The following is a 19,849-nucleotide window of genomic DNA, read 5'->3' on the forward strand; positions in this document are numbered from 1 at the left end:
CTGAAATGCCAATGCTCCACAAGAGCACATACATTTTTTTTTCACTTCAGGGGCAGAGTGAATATGAGGGCCCCTGTACCTACCCTACCCAGAAGAGAGGGAAGCAGGATCATGGCTGGAAATAGGAGGCGGGGCTGCTCAAAGCCTAACTCCACTGCTTCTCTGCTCTGCCCCAGTGGATCAGGCCACCCACCATTTAGGGGAGCCATGCTGGCAAATAATAAAGCAAGGCCTGTGGCTTGTGGACCACAGTTATGAGTCAGAATTACATGTCGAGCTTGTGAAAATGCAGATCCTTGGGGTTCCCTGGTGGCCTTCGGGTTAAGGATTCAGCATTATCACTGATGTGGCTCTGGTCACAACTGGGGTGTGAGTTCCATCCTGGCCCGGGAACGTCTACAGGCTACAGGTGTCACCATAAAAACAAACAAAAATTCAGATCCCCTCAGGATGCACGCTTGAGTTTGAAAATTGCCATCTTAAAAGTTAGAGTTCAGTCCTAACAACCAGAAACTTGGTGATTCAATTACTTCTGAAACTATGAAGAATGAAGTCCTTCATTCATCACTTGAACTTGATTTCTGGAAAACAAGGCGATCATATGAAGCTCTGGGATGTGGTTCTTGCAAACTTGTGACCGTCCACGTTCCCCACCATGATGGAAAAGGCACCAACAGCTCTGTGTTGCCACGTGGCCTGGGGGTCACTAGAATACCGGCACCAGCTAGAGTCTGCAAAGAACTTCTATCTCTTTAAGGCTGCCGGCAGCATCTTTAAAAGGAGAGGTGCTGGAGTTGGGCACATCTTCCCTAAGAGAGTGTTACTGCACAGAGGAAGGGACACAACCTGCCTGGAAAGGCCATAAAGGGACAACAATGACAAGGAAGCCTGAGTGTCCACAAAGCCTGAGTGAACAGATGGGCATCTGCACGTGGCCTTCCTTTCCACCCCAGCAGCTGTGCTCTGTTTTCCTTCCTCCAGGAGTCTTGTTTGGTGTCTCTAAACCAGCAATCAGAACCACTTTGGTGTATTTAATGTCACCATGAAACTCCTTATGATTGACTAGCTCAGCGGGGTGACTTGGAATAAGACCCTTTGATATTCTCAATTAGACAAAAGAAGTTTGTTTCTGAATGTAATCCTGCAGAAGCGGGCCTCTGATCAAAAGGGAGGGAGGAAATGTTTCTCACGCATACATGAGCTCGGATGGCACCTAGGCGTGTATGTGGAACCACATACGTACGTGTATATTTAAATTTTTTTCCTATCGATTACAGCTTCCCAGACTCGTAGATGGCGGTTCTCAGGGTGTCGATCTGAGGTCCTGGGGAAGAATATTATCTGATATGTCACCAAGAATTCAAGAAGTAAGTGGTTGGATGAAAGAAACATAATTTCATTTTAGCTTTCCACCGTTTTATCACACTTATTATGTCAGATAATTTAATTGTACCTCAGACCTGTTCAAGGAGAAATACATTAGATCCTTCCATCTAGTAATCTCACAACATCTGTTCATATCCTAAATGAACCGTGTCCCTGGATAGGAGGAAGAAAGAAAGGAACCATTCGTCTAATTTCACCCTGGAAAGAAATGCCATCTCACGTGGTACAGCAGATTATCAGAGGACTGACAGTGGAATCTAAATCTGTCCAGTATTGATGTGATCCCATATTCTATTATGTTCTGAAAATTCGCATAAACCTGTAGCATTAATAGTAATAGCCATACAGTTTTAGAGTGCCTGCAGGCACTAAGCGTCTTACATAGATGGATTCATTTCATCACAAAGAGAGTGGCCTTTTCGTGTTATTTTGTAAAAAATGTGCACACTTTAATCAGTGCCTCATTGCACAAGCCTTGCCCACATAGAACACGATAGTGCACTCAGGAGACGAGAAGTGCGAGGGTCATCATGACGAAGAGACAGATACTGTCACTGCCTCGTGAAACGCACATTCCAGCAGGGAAGAGATATGAAATAAGCAATGACCTTGCCGTGTAATGAGTATTATGAAAGAGAAGCAAAAGGGGAAGCCTAATTCTTCCCAAGCTTTTTTCCCTCCAGTGTTCTCAGCTGACCTGAACTTTGCCAGCCTAGAACATTGCACGGTTGGAATCTGTCCTCATCAAACTGAGCTCGGCTCGGCCGGGCAGCGCAGGGCAAGTTAGAGAAGAGCCCGTTGTACTGATGGCTCCCTGCTGCAGTGGGAGTCTCTGTTTAACATTCTTTTCTTCATAAGCATTTAAAAAATTCATATCCGTGTAATGAAGTTGACGGAGAGTTTTTTTTAACTCCCCAAAGCGTATCACACTCTTAACTCCATGTGGGAGTTCCAGAAGTTTCCTTGCCTGTCTCGAGAGCGAGGCTGGCATCCACGAATGGGGTAGGAACAGGTGGCCCAGTTTATATTACTGACACTAGAACAGCCCCTTCCTCTCTGACCACTTTGATTAAATGAGCAGCATAAAGATAGTAATAACCCCTTCCAAGCCTGTCCTAAGACTGACTGTTGCTGAAACAATTTGAGGTTTCATCTTTAATATGGAAACCCAGACTGTGGCTATAGGCCTGACTCACTACACGGATTCTTCTCCGTGGTACTCAGCAGTTTCAGAGGGCAGGTGTTGGCATGTGGACGGAGAGGAGATGCCAGGTACATATCGTGTAGTGCCGCAGGGGGACTGCTTTCAGTCTCACTTGACTGAAGCCTAATGGTTTTCTAAATTCCCAGGAGCCTTTGAAAATAAGTAACCAAGTGTGTTTTGGGAATAAAAGCAGCATGCTTTTTATTTTGTATTTTCCTTTAAAGTAGAATAAATGGCATCACGCGAACGAGGCCCTGGCAACTCTGGCGTCCCTCTGCTCCATTCTCAGCGTGATCCATCTGCCTCTGAGACTGAGGCCAGGGGGCACCACCGGGGTCCTTATGGAGAGAAGACCACCGGCTTCTTCTTAGCATGGTGCAGAATTTAAACAGAGTTTTTCCAAGAATGGAGGCTTTATCTGTTCGATATTTGCTTGGATCTTAAAACACGTACATACATATACGGAGTAAAAGAAACCACAGACCACACATTTCGGGGAAATGGAAGAATTCACATATGGTAAAACTAAACTAATAAGATAATTTTCCAAATTTAAGAAGCTAAATTCTAAACTACTTGGCCAAAGAAATTTGCTCTGACTTTGCCTTTCTAGGGCAGAGCTACTCCCCCATTTTATTCCCCAGTTTTCCTCAGTGGCCCTGTCTTGGGATGGGGGCCGGAGGGAAGGTATCAGAACCTAAGAACTGACTTACAGAGAAATAATCTTTATATTCTCCCAAGGACACATTCCCAAGGAATTCATTACTGAATGGATTGAAAAAGAGAAGTAATGCCGAAATGCTTTGGAGGGTAACTCTTATTTTCTTTAAGGCTCATCCTAGTTTCCTCCTAGGCTGTGTGGATGGCAGTAGGTTTTATTTCACAGCTGGGTGAAGGATTGCTGAGAATACATGTTTTCTTTGAAATGCGGAAATCAAGCGCAGAGGCAGAGGTCTCCCTAAGCATTGGATCTTCGGCTTCACAGTGGGTCGTGACTCTGCCTTGGAATAACCCGAAGCTTTGCATTGTCCTAGTTTATCCACCGGCCGAGCGTTCAAGACTTGCTGTGGGTGACCAGGCCGCTCGTGCAGACTGGCGGTCCAGAGACCTTTACCCAGCTGATGGACAGCCTGTCTGACCTGCTGTGTGGCTACCCAGAGGGAGGAGGCTCTCGGGTGTTCTCCTTCAACTGGTACGAAGACAATAACTATAAGGCCTTCCTGGGGATTGACTCCACAAGGAAAGAGTCAGTCTATTCTTACGACAAAAGAACAAGTAAGTTTCCTAAGTCGTGCATCTAAATTGGCTTCCGATGTTGGTGAAGCTGATGGGTTAACACTTCCCGGTGAAATTAATCCTGGGGTTGACTTGGGTCTTGTTGAGGGGCCTGGGGCACAGAGCCTTCTCCCTCCGGAAGGTCCCTTTCCCTGTGGAAGAAGGGGACAAGGCTCACAAAGAATTCTGGAAGTGAGCCACGGAAAAAACTGAGACCCACTTGGAAAGGGAACAAAGGGGACATTTCCCACTGCTCTGATTGAACCAGGGTTAAGTTCCAGGAGAAGAGGAAGGTAAACGAGGAGGCAGAGAGAGCTGGGGTCAGAGGGGCCCTGCCAAGTCAGCACGGCTGAGGGAGCTTGCGACACACACAGCGCACTGAAAGTCTGTGTGCGTGGTACCGAGTTACGTTCCAAATGGCAAGTTTCTGGCAAGTCAGCTTTCCCACCTTTCACTACTATGTTTGGCTCCTGTTGGGTCAAGGAGCGTGGGGGGTGGACAAAATGCAACTGGGGACCTTCTAGTTAAAAATTGAAAAAAAAAGGCAGCAAGGCACCCACCAAAAGCAGTTGGCCCCTAAGATAGCCACACACAACAAAGAAGTTAAGCAGCTAATTGAAAGGAAATTATTGAAACTAAAGCCGAGATTCCAAGGGGGGGGCTTGTTTGGCCTCTCGGTCCCTTTCATCTGAGAATGGCCTCTGCTCCTTGCAGTGACGGCAGGCAGGCTTCTCAACCTTCTTCCAGAGCAGAAAAACCGCAGGGCCAGCCCCATCCTTTGTTTCTCTGCTGAGGCCTTTATTGAGATGCACTGTGGCATTTCGTTACTTACTAATGATGAGCTCGTTATTGGCAGGGTGCAGCCTATTAATTTAGGGTATTTGTCAACCCCCGCAGCACGCAGCTGAGCGAGACATGGGATTGGAACACACTACTGACTCTGCTTAGCTCGGAGAAATGGGGACTTTCTATAAAATCTGTCCCCTCTCTCTTGACAGCGACCTTTTGTAACGCGTTGATCCAGCGCCTGGAGTCAAACCCTCTCACCAAAATAGCCTGGAGGGCAGCAAAGCCTTTGCTGATGGGAAAAATCCTCTTTACGCCAGATTCCCCCGCAACACGCAGGATCCTAAAGAACGTAAGGTCCCAGCTGGGCTGCTCCCTTCCAGCGCTGGCTGCCGGGTGGAAGGAGAGGGCGCGTGTGTGCGTGTGTTTCCGTGCCCTCCTGGTGCTGAGCCTCGTGTTTGGGTGCGGCTCAGTGGACTCTTGTTCCTCCCCCATCCGCAGCCATCACTGGAATGCTCTGCCCCAGTGCCCTGCCGCCCTCCCGTCTCCGCACGGCCCACAGTGAGGTTTTCTCTCCGCTGCCTGAGTTGTACCCCTAAGGGAAGGGGTCACAGTTCTCTGAGTCCCGGCTGCCCGGAACAGACAGAGGCGGGGAGGAAGGGAGGAGCACGTTTGCTTACGGGGAGTCCAAATCCAGCTTGAATGAGGTGCTGAGACCACAACATCGTCCATAGCAGGAGTACCTCTGAGAGGCTAAGACAAGAGATTCTGTCAGTGTGGGAGGCTGGGAAATAGCTGCTTGTGCTGGGAACTAGCAGTCGACTGAGCAAATAAAGACACGTGCTTGAAAAGCCTTTCCTAAACATGGAGCGTTTGTGGCAGGAGCAGGAAAGCTAAAACCTAAGATCCTCTCTCATTGTGTTCCTCTCTGGTCATTGGCTGTCTCCGTCTCTGTCTGGTTTTAGGCCAATTCGACCTTTGAAGAGCTGGAGCGGGTCAGGACATTGGTCAGAGCCTGGGAAGAAGTAGGGCCCCAGATCTGGTACTTCTTTGACAAAAGCACACCAATGGCCATGATCAGAGTACGCCTGGCACTGTGGGGGGAGGGGGAGGGAGGGAGGGGGAGAAGGGACCGGAGCATTCCGTGGGTTTCCTTTCCCTAGTAGAGGGTTAATTGCCCCTGGAAGTTAGATCAAAACATAGCAGGCACCAGTTCAGGAAGCAGCCCTCAAGTGGAGTCACTGATCTGGGGTGGGGCGTATGTTTCTGAAATTCTGGGGAAATGTAAAAACTGCCTTAAGACCAGTGACCTCTGAGGTTTCTTACTGTTCGGAAGTCCCCCAAGGGCCTCGGATTCAAAGGGGCTTCTTCCCAAGATTGAGTGTGTCCCCCTGGTCTCATTTTCCTTTGCAACACCAGATGAGTGTCCTACATGGCGGGACAATTAAAAGGGAACCCAAAAGATCCTTAAGAGAAAGAAAGCATCCTATAATAGCGTCTCCTGTCTCTCTCCCTGTTGCCCACGTAAACATCTTCCCTCTGTTAAAGGGAACTGCATGCTGGGGAGAAATGGGATATAGGAGATAGGCCTCATGATGGAAGAAAACCCACTAGACAGAGTCTGTCCTGTTCATGAAAGATTGGAAATGGCCTAAAAACAAGACTAAAGATCCCGTGGCATTCTGAATGCTCTGAACTGTATTCTTCTTTCCAAGGACTCCCTGGAGAACCCGACGGTAAAAGCCGCTTTCAACAGGCAATTTGGCGAGGGAGGTATTACTGCCGAAGCCATACTGAGCTTCCTCTACAGGGGTCCTCGAGAGGGCCGGGCTGACGATGTGGCCAGCTTCGACTGGAGGGATGTGTTTAACACCACCGATCGCACCCTGCGCCTGGCCAATCAGTACCTGGAGGTAAGGGCCGCAAGTACCCGGAGGGCCACGCTGCCCCCCCACCCCCCCAACCCCAGGCCAGCCCTGTAGGTGGAGCCAGAGACCCCTTAGCAAGTCAGGTGGTCTTGGGCGTCAGCTCTCATTTCCCCACTGAAGAGCGAAGAATCCCAACAGCCCCCAGACAGAGCGGGGTCCTGTTCACGAACAGCTTGTCCACAATTGAAAGAGGTCCCTCGTCCCCTCTCCTGCCTCCTCCCTGGCTGCTCCTTCTCCCTGTAGCCCACAAAGTGTCCATGCTGTCCTCAGCTGTCTCCTGCCTGCCGTCGCCTGCAGTGTCCACCAGAGCTCAAGTTCCGGGGTCCCCCTGCCTGCTGGACGCTCCACCCCAGGGTCTGCAGGCTCATCAGACTCAGCGGGTCCCAAACCAAATCTGTGTTCTCCCTCCCCATAAAACCTATCCTGGTCCTCTGTGTTCTTCCAAATTCTCAAGCTAGGGGTTTCAGGGTCACCCTTGAGTCGCCTTCCACACAGCAGCTCTCACTTAGTATGGAAGTTTGTGCCAAGCGCTCTGCTAGGTGCCTCTACATACCCCAGTCCCTTCGATCATCCAGCAGCTCCGTCAAGTGTGCACTGTCGTTCCCACCTGACGGATGTGGAAGCTGAGCCTTAAAGAGCCTAAATGAGATCCTGACCCCCAGCCGTGAGGTAGCGCAGACAGGATGCAGAGCCGATGTGCCTGAACTCAGAGCCTGCCGTCCCGACTCCTCCACTGCCCCTGTCGCTTCTACTCATTGAGCTTTGTCTCCTCATCTTTTAAGTATTTCTCAACTCCTCCTCTTGCCTTCCAGGCGCTCTGAACCCCAGAGGCCTTGTTAGCTCCCCACCAGTCTGTTCTAACCGCCCCTCCCTGGACGCCAGGTCCAGTCCGCACTGCTCATGCCAACACCAGAGTTACACTGCCGACGTCACTCTCATGCTTACAGCCTTAATGACGCCTCCTCGGGGTCCACAAGGCCCTTCCAGTCCTGCTCCGGCCCCTTCCCAGCCTCTGCCCTGCACACAGCTCCGGCTCTGTTCCACTGGCCTTTCCACCACCCTCAGGCCCACCCTGGCTTCTCATGGTTTCATCCTTTGCAAACGGCTGCTTCTCTGCCTATTTATTATAGCCTTTCTGCTTAAACAACCAAAAAAGAATTTATTGGTTGACATAACCTGGAAGTTCAAGGGACCAAGGATACCGTGTCCCTCCAACTAACCTTTCCGCTTGCAGTGGCCTGGCTTTGAACTTGGCCAGGCCCTCTCCGTGTCATAGTGTGTCAGCTGCTCACAGCCTTCAGTGATCCTGTTGACACCAAAACACCACAGAAAGAGGGCATGGCTTTCCCGTAGCACAAAAACAATATTCCTAGAGGTCTCCCACTGGCCTGGCCTCCACCTGCCCCCAGTCCCTCGGGGACTGTGCACCACCACCCGGTAAGGAAAGCGGATTCGCTTCATCTGAATCTCGTGGGCTGAGCAGGATTATTGCCAAGGGAGGAGGCTTTTCCCCAAAAAAAGACACGCACGGCGGAGACGTCTGAAAGGCCTTCTCCTTCCCCATCTGTTGAGTGTCTTTTCATTTATTCTTTGAGACTCAGCTCTCAAATGTCACTTCTGGAGTTCCCACTGTGGTTCGGAAGTAGCAAACCCAACTAGTATTCATGCGGACGGGGGTTTGATCCCTGGCCCCCATCATCAGGTTAAGGATCCAGTGTTGCCATGAGCCGTGTTGTAGGTCACAGACACGGTTGGGATCTCGTGTGGCTATGGCTGTGGCTGTGGTGTAGTCTGACAGCTATAGTTCTGATTCACCCCCTAGCCTGGGAACTTGCATATGCTGCAGGTGCGGCCCTAAAAAGACAAAAAACAAAAACAAAACCAAATGCCACTCCTGCTTCAACGTGGGTTTAGTCATTCACTCCTCTGTGCTTCCCCAGCCCTCTCGTCACATCTCCTTGGACTCCGTTGCAGTTAGTCAAGTTAGCTGTTCCGTGTCCATCTCTGGCTGACCAGCAGGCTGCAGCTCTCAGAGTCAGGGAGCTCATCCTAGGGATCCTCAAACTCCCAGGGACCATCTCCGTCTGAGGGCTTATCACACCTGCCGGTGGGCGTCACATCGTATAAGTGCATTAGCAGGTGGAAGGTGCTGTGGCCAATAGGGGCAGGGATGAAGCCAGTGGCCCCCAGGAGCAGGCCCCCACCCGACTCCTTGGCCCTGAGGATAACTAACTACTGAGAAGAAGCCTGGCTCCATCAGTCACGACAGTGCTCTGGAAGACTCCCTGCTGTCCTTCGTGCTGCCAGAACTTCCCCGTGTGTGAAGCTCCCTCTGCAGAGCCGTGGAGGGGCCAGCACGCTCCCTGGGGCCCCTCGGAAGGGGCTGGGTGTGGCAGCAGCACTATCAAAGTTCAGGTCCTTACAAAGTGGTTCCAAACTCTCTGAAGGCAAGAATGATGAGTGCTTTTTACAAAACAGATTCCTGCATACAAACCCAGATCTGCTGACCTCACGTCAGCCACCAACCCTCCCCTGGGGCGTTGCAATCTATGAGCACCACCAAGCGCCCTCAGCAAAGGCCACAGTGGCCACGCCCGCCCCAGGGCTTCCGAAGAGGGGTTCTGATGGCGCAGAAGCCCAGCAGGAGAGCAAGCTGAGGTCTCAGGTCCTCCTGCCCTTGGGTGGAGGGAGGAGGAAAGCGAGCAGGAGAGAAGTGAAACGAGGAGGGGCGGGAGGCACGGGCAGTGAGGAAGAATCCCGTCTTTGCAACCAGTCCTGGGACTTTCTGCTTTTGTTCTTGTGTTCTGGGGGGTCTGGGGGAGCCTCAGAGTCCCCCCAGCTCCCAGCCTGAGAACTCCTCAGAACAGGCAGGGCACGGACCCCTCTCCACCCCGGCCCTGAGGGCTTCTCCAGGACAGGGCGGCAAGCGGGTTCCTTACTGGCTAAGGCCCGACGGAGCGCCTCCTTTCAGCAACGTGACTTTCACTCAAGAGCTTTGAGAATTTCCTCCTGGGCGGCCTCAGTGCTCACTTCTCTGCCTGTTCCCAAAAAGAAAAAAATCATTTTAGGAAGATTCATCAGAAGCGCTCTGAGTGTAAGTTTTGTTGATCCGGTCAGCGTGGTGCTCAGATGTGATGCCGAACCACAGAAGCTCCAGGGACAGAGAGCAAACCTCTAAGCCCTTTGTCCTCAGAGGCAAGGAGAGTGTTCCCATAGGTTTTGTCTTCGTCTCTCGAAGGGCTAAGTCCTCTTTCTTTCTGCTTGGGGCGAGGCGCTAGGTCCTGGACCTTCCACTGAGGAGCCGGGGGAGGGCCCCCTTCCTGCTGGTGACTGTGCCACGCGAGGCCACTGCTGGAGGAAACTCCTCGCCCGGCCAGAGAGGATCAATGGGCCTGCATCTCCGTGGATGAGCAGCATCACGCTGGAAAAGCCACTTGGTCTGCTAAGGCTCAGTTTGCTCATCTGTCAAATCCAGATACGAGCACAGCAGACCTCGGAGAGTTGTTGTTGAGGATAAAGTGAGAGAGGGGTGCAGGGCGCTCAGCGGGTTTGCGCTGTTGGTTGGTCAGGCGTGTGTGTGTGTGTGTGGCCTCTGCCCCGGATCCCTCATCTCTTAGGTGGGCTGTGAGGATGAAGGGTGAGGGGACTGGGCACACAGCAGAGCCCTGGGGTGCCTGGCAGCCCTCTCTATGAACCACGAGGACATCCGGTCAGAACCACACACCACGTGAAGAGTGTACATTTTCGTAGACTCACTTGTGAGAGCGCTACTTACTGCTCATGGTATCCTTGAGAACGGGCTCGGAATCAGGATCTTCAGCCCCTCCCTGGAGGGCCATACTTGGGCCCTCCCAGCCCTTGTGTGGACGATGATGCAGTGGCTCCAGATCTCCTTGTGTCCTGAGAGCACCTCCTTAATAAGGGGCTTCGAGGCGCTCATTCATCCCATAGCCATGCTCTGTCCTCCCCTGGTCCCTGCCCTCCAGCGAGACATCAGGCATCCATGAATGAAAGGCAGACCTTCTGGTCATAGGTCAGCTAGGGAAAGGGGTCATGGTGACATCTGGGGAGTCTCAGGTCTCTAACACGGGGGAATATTCATTTCTACAGGCCTTCTGATCACCCTCTTCTCCAAATCCAAGGAGACTGAGGCCAAGCGAGTCTTCATGTAGTTAAATACCTTTAACTGGTATGTGTGTACTCTTAACATTTGTAATTTATGTGTCTTATTCACATATATTTTTCTTCTGGGGAAAAGCACAATTGGAAAAATGAATCAGTTTTTCCTTTGATTTACCACTTAGTTAAAACAAATATACACACCCCTCCCCTTTGATTTCTTTGTTTAGCGAAGGGTTAGGCCTGGCACAGATGGAATATTATTTAGAGTTCACAGTGTATTTGAATTTCAGGCCTTGAATTTCACATCAGGAAGCTAAATTCAGCCAAATTTTAATAAGAAAACACCTCCAATCAAGGCATAAAATTGTACTTCAACCAGGTACAGCCACCTTGCCCTATGTCTTGCAAAAACAGATATTCATTGTCTGCTTTTACGTGCATGTCAACATAGTTGATATATGCACATAACTCGATATATTATCTACATGGTGATTATCTGGTTGATGAATTACTCTGTACTCTGCATGCTCCTGGCCACATGCCACTTCCACCCAACCAGAATGTGCTCAGGGAGCATATGTTTCAGGATAGCCTACCTAAAAACAGGATCAGGAAGAGAAGGCTACTGATCGTGTAATACTTTAGAGTCAGGTGTGTAGATATTGCATAATATCTGTCCTCTACTTTTCTTCTCTTATTCATCGACTCCAACTGCGTTGAGGGGCAGGGCAAAGTCGGGGGAACGTCAGAGGGTACGCAATCTGCACCATGAGAGCAATGTCATTTCAAGAGCCACGAACCGAATCAGAAGCAACTCATGGGCAGTTACCTTATTTTATGCCTCATCGGTCTCTCAGAGACCGAACCAGGCTGAGGAAAGAGAGTGTGGGTGGGAGTGGGGGGCTCGAGTCATGGGTGGCAGGAACTTGTCTTGGTGCCTCCTGGGAGCCAGCCATTGTGTTGAGCACTCTTTTTTTTTTATGTTTTTGCTTTTCTGGGGCCACACCTGCAGCGTATGGAGGTTCCCAAGCTAGGGATCCAAATCAGAGCTGCAGCTGCCGGCCTACGCCACAGCCACAGCAACAAGGGATCCGAGTTGTGTCTGTGACCTACACCACAGCTCACGGCGATGCCGGATCCTTAACCCACTGAGCAAGACCAGGGATGGAGCCTGCGTCCTCATGGATCCTAGTCAGGTTCATTTCCTCTGAGCCCCAAAAGGAACTCTGATTTGAATTTGGATTTGTGCAGCTTGTTTCTCCTCCATCAGATTGAATTCTAATAGTTCCTTGAGCTGTCACAACTAAGGCCTTATTTAATGACAAGCTTAGCTCTTCCAACAGAATATAAGCTTCCAGGGTTAGGGATTGGTCATGTTTATCCCAAGGACTGTCAGATGTCCTCCAGATGATCTCCGGAGTCCCCCTTCCTCAGCCTCTCCCTGTGCGCCCTCTGTCTGCAGGGGCCTGTACCATCTCTCCTAGCTGGTCTCCGGGCCTCTGATCTCACGCTGCCTCCGTTCAGCTCCCATGCTGCCTCCAGTGAGATCTTTCTGAAACCCCAGTTCCACCGTGATATGCCAGCCCAAAGCGCCCCCTGACTCCTCACTGCTGTGATGGGGACATCCAGTCCATCTAGTGCCTTTAGGACGCTTCCGCCTTGCAGGAGCAGCACGCTGTACAGGCTGACCCCTTGCCCCACTCGGCACTCAGCTCTGGGTTTCAGGCCTTCTTCTTTCACTGTGTTCCTCCATCAGACCCCTTGGTGATGATTTGCACACACCTCCCCCTGCCCCAACACACCTGAACCCCTTAGGGCTGCAAGTATCTTATCTTTTAATTTTCCGCTTACCTTTGTGGGGCTGCAGTGGCCTAAAATAGACACCCATGTGTGCCAAATTAAAACTAAAATACTTTTATGCTGGGCCTTCAGGATCAAATTTGCCTGCTAAGCTAGGCAGAGAGTTAATTCTAGACAGAAGCAAGAGCACATGGCAAGTGCAGCTGTGAACCTGCGAGACGAGTTCAAGAATGGCAGGAGGTCTGGTAGAGGTGTGTGTGGCTATGGCATCAGGGGAGGTGGGGGTGGGTAGGGAGGAGGAGCAGTAGCCTCCAGAGATGGTTCTATACTGACCTGGTTTATGACAGCTTCATCCCGAAGGCAGCAGGGTACCATCTCTAGCACCTACTTATGGGCTCTGTGATTTGAGGCAATAATACTCTTCTACTGCCTGCAAAATAAGAATGAAACTGAAGCTACATCTAGGGCCACGTTCACCGGTGTGGTTGGACTGGGAGTTTGTGACGGGGTTGTGCCTTCGATGGACTGTGCCTGCCTCTGTTCATTATTAAATATTTTGATCATGGTAAAACTCACCTCCCCAAATTGTTGAAACGATTGAAGAAGAAAGTTTTGAGACCTTAAGCCCCCTGCAGTTGTTAGCCAGGCTGTTCTGTCTTTCCTTGAACCTGACTACTCAGGAAGCATTACCTAGTAGCTTTGCCCTAATGTGTCTTTGTACTTCAACTTGACCTTTTTATTCGCTCCATTGTGGTATTTATTTATTTTAGAAACGGACATTTTTTAGCAGCCGTGCATTTCCTATGCCTTTGTTTTCCAGTCGGGGTGCATTTCCTCAGTCTTTGTAGTTGAACATTTCAGATGTATGTTTATAGTGTCCAGGGCGTTAGATAAAGTTTACTGCGGTGTCTTTGGCCTCTGCCTCACCATCCCAACCACCTCCAACAGCCCAAAGTTATTTTATCCAGTGGCTTTTCCCATGTGGTGAGAAACAGCTGGAGTGTTAAGGTCTAGATTTGCCAGGACATTCACTCTAGGATGTTTGCCCACATCCACCGGCATTTTTCAAAAGCAACCCCAGTGTCTATATTAACACCAGCAGGACCGCTTGCGGCTTCCTTTGGCATTCATCAGCCGTGGTGTTCTCAGTTCTGAGTGTGGAAGTTAAAGATTTAAGAGGCAGGACTGTAGAGCCACCATCTCTAAGGGTGCATGCTTTCTTATCCCCAAAGACTCACCCCCCACACACCCTGGGGCTCTCAGTCCAAACAGGTCAGCATGAAGTGTCGGTCGCCTTGATTATCAAGTTCAGGCAAAAGAGAGAGTCTTTCTCTCTGCCTCCTCTGGACATTTCCTACGGAAGAGATCCTTCCATTTATCTGTTACTTGGTGTGTTCGAATTAGAGTTGGTGAGGCCACAGTTGAAGAAGGAAGCCTGCTGCTACTGCAGCTGCTTCTCCCAAGGTGGTGGTTGACTTCGCTGTGTAAACAGATGACTGCATGCTCCAGAGGTCTTGAGCACAGCTGCCTGCCCTGGAGAGGACCACACCGCTTCCGCCAGGGTGAACTCTGCTTCCCGCGGGGTACCAGCAAACGGCCAGCAAGGAATTGTAGCATGTGCGTGGACTTAAATGGTGGTCGCTCTGCCACCTGGATTTCGGCCACGGTAGTTGCGAGCTGAAGGGAACAAGGGAGCCTCTTTGCTGGCCTTCCTGCCCTTGACTTTCACGAGACATTTTAAGGATTCTCTTTGAGATTCTGCACTCTGGTTGCAAAATTTGCCCAGAATCACTGAAGAGGCCCTTTGAATTTTCCCCCCAGCGGTGGTTCTCTTTATGCTGAGCCTCCACACTAGCCAGTTCTCAGCCACCTGCAGGATTCTTCCCTAACAGCCATGCTCACACAGTCTCTCTCTGTGGAGAACCAAACAGCTTTTATAAATAGACTCTGTGGCTTCAGCCTCCTTAGGACCTACTATGTTGTAACTTACAAGCTAATCAGACCAGAGCAGACGTGTCAAAAATCCATGACCTTGGTAAGGGGTTGGTCATTCATCACTGCCTCCCAGACACACTCACGCCCAGACTTACATGAATATCCATGCTCAGCCGCCAGGATCTTAACTTCGGGAACCAGAGCGAGCAGCCATAGGGAACGAGGTCACGGGCTGTGAGGCAGGGGGCCGCCCCATGACAACACAAGGGTGCCTTCTGAGTCACACCTCGGGATGAGCCAGGGACTTCTGACTCATGTCCAAAGCAGCATCTGCCATTGCTCTGCCTTGACCTCAGGAAGATTTGGTGAGGAGGACATTCTGGAACAGCTTCGTAAGACCTTCCTGTGGGTGGCGTCTGACTGACACCTAACGGCCCGTGAGGAAGCTGATGATCACCAGGGGGTTAGGACTCACCCCACCGTTGCCCCATTGCCCAGGTGGACATGGGGCTTTGGCTTCTGTTCATAGCATTGTTCTAACCAGATGAAGTGCTGTAGACCAGCTCCGGATGGGTTGTGTTCCTAGCCGTATTACTTTCTAAAAAATAACCGCCTTCCTCCCCGGACAAACAGCTCTTAGTCATGAAGGGTAATCTGACAGGGGCTTAACACCACTAGGTCTTTTGACTTTCGAGATACTCTGCAAAAGCAGTAGCAAGACGGATGTTCTCTGAGTCCTCACCGTCTGTGAAATGGTTCAGTGCCCTGCATGGTTAAAACACAGACCCTCGGGAGCTCGCGTCGTGGCTCAGCGGTAACAAACCCGACTAGTGTCCATGCGGACGCGGGTGTGACCCCTGGCCTTGCTCAGTGAGTTAAGGACTTGGTGTTGCTGTGAGCCACGGTGTAGGTCACAGATGTGGCTCTGATCCTGCGTTGCTGTGGCTGAGGTGTCGGCCAGCAGCTGCAGCTCCACTTCCACCCCGGGAATTCCATGTGCCGTGGGTGTGGCCCTAAAAAGCAAAAAATAAACAAAAAGACTCTCTCCAGAGGAAGTTTGCCTCATTATGCCTCTTACGAGAGCTTGGAGGGATAATCATAAAGTGGTTGGGAGGATTCAAGGGGTTAACAAAAGCAAGGCCCTTGGAGCAGTTTTGGGCAAATAGGCCTTCTGTAAGCATCCGTTTTTCTTCTTAGCAGCAGGCACCGGCTGGCCCTTCCCACACACGCGTGTATGATCCGTAGAGCACACCTGCGAGGTAGGCACGTCTCCATCCTGCAGCGGGAAAGGGAGGCCACCCGCTGAGGAAAGAGCAGAGGGGACAGCGTTCGAAGGCCACCCTGCACCACTGTCCCAAGATGATCACTCCGCTTTGAAAGCGGCCAAGATGTTTCAGGGTAGAAACGAGTATTTGAGAACCTTGTCGCTTCTGTTTTTCCAGAGAGTATCAGGGTACCAATCTGGGGGACCCAGCAGGAAACAGGACTGTGACTCAGCAGCCTGGTAAAATAGCCAGGATGGCGCCCACGTCATTGCAGGCTCAGCAGTGTCACTGAAAACCCCAGTATAGCTCGTTCCAGTATAGGTTTCCCTTGAAGACATGAAAGGAGAGTTCAAAGAGAGCAGGCCGCAGTGCTCGGAAAGGCACATTATTAAAATGTCTTTGTTGTGATTAGCCCTCTTGCTTCAACGAGAGGGGCACTTCTTAACATCATACCAAAAATTCCCTTTTCAGCAATTTCTCTTAGTTTATCATCTGAAAAACTAAGTGTTTTTTTGTGTTGTGTTCGCAGTATTGTGTTCAAAACACACAGTCGTAAAAGTATCTTTCTTGCAGCATTTGGAACTTCTAAGTTTAGATTAATTCAATTCAGTAAACACTAACTGTGTCCCTTTCATGAGGAAATACTATTCCAGAGACCTAATGAGCAAGACACGGCTCTGACCTCTGGAAATTTACTGTCTCTAGACTGTGCCAACCTATACAGTAACCAGTAGCCACATGCGGCCATTTAAATTTAAATTAGAAAGTCAGTGCCCACCTTTCACTAGCCACGTGTCAAGGGCTCCGTCGCCATATGCGGCTCCTGGCTACCATGTTGGTTGGATAGGGCGGAAATGGACCGTTTCCCTCGTTGCAGAGAAGGCTGCGAGACAGTGCTGGTGGACTCGACAGAGCAAGAGGTCTTCCTGCTCGGAATCCTGCTGCTCCAACTTTGTGGTTAGAGCGTGGCTTGCTCTTTGAGCAACATGAGGGGACAACACTACCCTTCAGGCTTGATGCTTGAAGATGTGGGTCCACATTCTGCTTCCGACCTGTATTGACCTCAGGCAAGACGCATTGCGCATCTGATGCCAGTTTTCTCATTCATAAACCAGGCATGTCGGATCACACGACCACTGTGACTCCTGTCCAGATGCCCTGTGGCACTATGAGGGAATTGGTAGAATAATCGTGTGTGTGTGTGTGTGTGTGTGTGCGTGCGTGCGTGCGTGTGCGCGTGTGTGTGTTAGCTAAAAGAAACTGCAAAAATTCCCATCTCCCCAAATAATTTTGTTTTTCATTTTAGAAACTGCATTTCAAGTCGACTCTATCAATACTAAACTCAACAAACTTTAAAAAAAAATACAGAGGTTATTTTATTGCTTATCTTTGTAGAGTGTTGAGGTCTCCCTAAGGGAAGTTTAAATGTGTTTCTTTTTTGTTATGTACTCCAGCAGTTCAATTTTAATACCTCCTTGCCCAAGCAGCAGGCTGCCAATTCTCTGTCCCCATGGCAGTGTGGTTGAGTACTGGCAAACACTGGGAGCCGGGCCCTTGGTCTTAGACTGTGGTTAGTCTGTGTATTAGTCTAAAGTCTGTATATTAGATTCACCACAAAAAAGAAAGAAAAGGAAACAAAAAAATCAAAAAATAGTAAATCCTATGAAATATCCATCCAGAAAAAAGGAACATTAGTTGAGGATATTTTGTGTCCTGAGGTACTTAAGTCTTTCATCTCATTAAAAGACTGGCCAGTGTTAGGCTGGGCAATGCCTATTTGCAAAAGAATAGCTGTGAAGGAGTTCCTTTTGTGCCTCAGCAGGTTAAGAACCCGAGTAGTATCCATGAGGATGCAGGTTCGATCCCTGGCCTTGCTCAGTGGGTTAAGGATCTGGGGTTGCTGTCAGCTGTGGTGTAGATCACAGATGTGGCTCAGATCCCATGTTGCTGTGGCTGTGGTGTAGGCCGGCAGCTGTAGCTGCGATTTGATCCCTAGCCTGGGAACTTCCATGTGCTGCAAGTGTGGCCCTAAAAAAAGTGGAAGAGGAAGAGGAAGAAGAGCTGTGAAGAAAATTGTCCAGTTCCCTTAACTCGTTTTTAAAGCAATACCAATTCCATTTCCTTTTAAAATAACTGTCTTCTTAGCATGGTGTCCACTTAAGCCTCGGCCCTCTAGGTTTTCTCATTACCTGTGTTCCTCTTTCCCACACCAGCTGGAAAGCTAACAGTTTCCTTTGTTTTCTGTCTTTTTACCGGGAAGACTGAGGCTGTTACACGAGATGGGCTCCCAGCACATGGAGCCTGGGGCGGGACAGGCTGGTCGGGAGGGTTTGCAGCACTTTGTTCCAGCTCAGCTCCTCACTGAAAAAAAGAGGCTTTGGCTTCACACTCTGATGCCCCCGGATGGGACTCCGCGGTGAAGGGGCTCTGGTGAGCGAGTTGTGTTTGCCTGCTCCTCACCCGTGCAGCGGGAGCAGGGGTCTCTGGGCAAGTCCTTAGGATCTGTCCTCCTTTCTCGCTTCTTTCTTCCCCCAGTAACACTGTGGGATCAGATGAACTGCCGTTGGGACACCTGCCCCACCACTCTGGGGAATCAGCCTCTGAGCCCACGTTTCCTGCCCGGGCTGCAGAGCGAGGCTAAGTGAGAGCTGTTGTCTCCTACTTGACGGGACAGCCGTGCCCTCGTGAAGAGCCTGCGGGCCAGCCTGTAGCTGTGGCTGCTGGTGTGGGGAAGAGGCCTGGGCCTGGAGTTGACAAGTGGGGAGAGAAGCCAGGCTCTGCCACTGTCGAGCTGCGTGACCTCTGGCAGGTCTGCTCTTCAGTAAAATGAGGATTCCAGGTACCCGGCAGGCTCTGTGGGAAAGTTAACATGTCCTTGACGCCTGCGTTACATCAACAGCCTTCTGACCAGGCTTCCTGCCCCCCACCTCCCCCACCTGTGATCTTTCAGAAGCACAACCGGATCCCGTATGTCACAGCCCCGCCTAAGACCCAACGGTGGTTTCTTCTGGCTTTTAGGCTGTGCCAGGATGACAGGTTTTAGCACAGAGACCCCTGTGCCCTCGGAAGGCCCTCAGACGGTCAGTCCCCTGCAAACCCAGCAGGTGGAGCGGAGGACCCGGGCCCCCACTTCCCAGTCGGCCTCTCTCATCTCTCCCCTCCGCTCACCCACGTGCTTCCCTGCAGGCCGGAAGGACCCGGGTGCTTTTGGCAAGATGCTGGTGCCTTGGCCCCGCTTCTTGAGGATCTGATTTCATTATCTGCAGTGGGGCTTGGGTACCGTTGTCTTTTTAAAACTCCGTGGTGGTTCTAAAGCACAGCCAGGGAGGGGATCAACTGCTCTCTGCTCGCAGGTCTCCAGAAACCCTGGCGAGCTGTTCCCTGTGCCCGGGCTGACCTTTCCCCTGCTTTCTTCCCTTGGCGAATTCCAGCTCTTCCTCGTCCCACTCAGGAGTCTCTTCCTCCACGCAGCCCTCCAGGACCCCTCCAGGTAGACTTAGCCAGATCCCTCTGCTGGGCTCTCAGACTACCCTGGGCTGGCTTTCTCCAGAACCTGAACGTTCTGCATTCTGACAGTTGGTTTACTCCTGCTCTCTTCCTCGTTAGGTCTGGAGTTTCTTTCAGGAAGAGATTTTTATCTTTCCTCCTTAAATCCCTGGAGCCAAGCAGGCTCTGGCACACTGCCGGCTCTGAGTCCCCCCTGAACAGATTAATCAAGACAGAGCCAGCTGAACTCTTGTGAGTTACGCTCTAAGAAGGAAACAGGACGCAGTCACCCTGGAGCAGCGGCACCGCAGGAGGTTGAGGGAAATGCCAGCCGGGGGACGCAGGGTAACACTGGAACAAACCATGACAGGCGGCAACCCAATGTTCACATCAAATGAAAGTCAGAGTTGTGCTCTCTTGTTGATAATGATTTTTTTTTTCTCTTCCACGAGAAAAAGGACATGTTAAGAAACTCCTCCTCCTTCCTCATTACCCGTGATAAATTTGTCGCAGGCAGCGATTTCTCTGGCGAGATCCTGTTGGCTGTCTGCTGTTTTCCGCCTTCATCCTGGTCCTTCCCTCAGCTGGCCATCCGTGTGTGTGTGTGAGAAGAGGCAGGAAGGTTCACCGCTGGGGCCGTTTCTCTCTCTTTAAAACTCTTT

The 19,849-nt window shown here is 50.7% G+C and overlaps 1 protein-coding gene across 5 annotated transcripts in view; it reads left to right on the top strand.

Annotated features, from left to right (window-relative positions):
- Window positions 1–19,849, top strand: part of ABCA4 (ATP binding cassette subfamily A member 4) — a 130,329-nt gene that overhangs the window by 37,244 nt on the left and 73,236 nt on the right. For all 5 annotated transcript variants that reach the window (XM_047785262.1, XM_047785263.1, XM_047785264.1 and 2 more), the window contains exons 7-11: window positions 1,278–1,367; window positions 3,625–3,865; window positions 4,864–5,003; window positions 5,617–5,733; window positions 6,367–6,564. In XM_047785262.1, the coding sequence (XP_047641218.1) occupies window positions 1,278–1,367; window positions 3,625–3,865; window positions 4,864–5,003; window positions 5,617–5,733; window positions 6,367–6,564 (786 nt within the window). The remainder of the gene's footprint in view (window positions 1–1,277; window positions 1,368–3,624; window positions 3,866–4,863; window positions 5,004–5,616; window positions 5,734–6,366; window positions 6,565–19,849) is intronic.

The sequence above is a fragment of the Phacochoerus africanus genome, chromosome 6, assembly GCF_016906955.1.
Source record: "Phacochoerus africanus isolate WHEZ1 chromosome 6, ROS_Pafr_v1, whole genome shotgun sequence".
Lineage (NCBI taxonomy): Eukaryota > Metazoa > Chordata > Mammalia > Artiodactyla > Suidae > Phacochoerus > Phacochoerus africanus.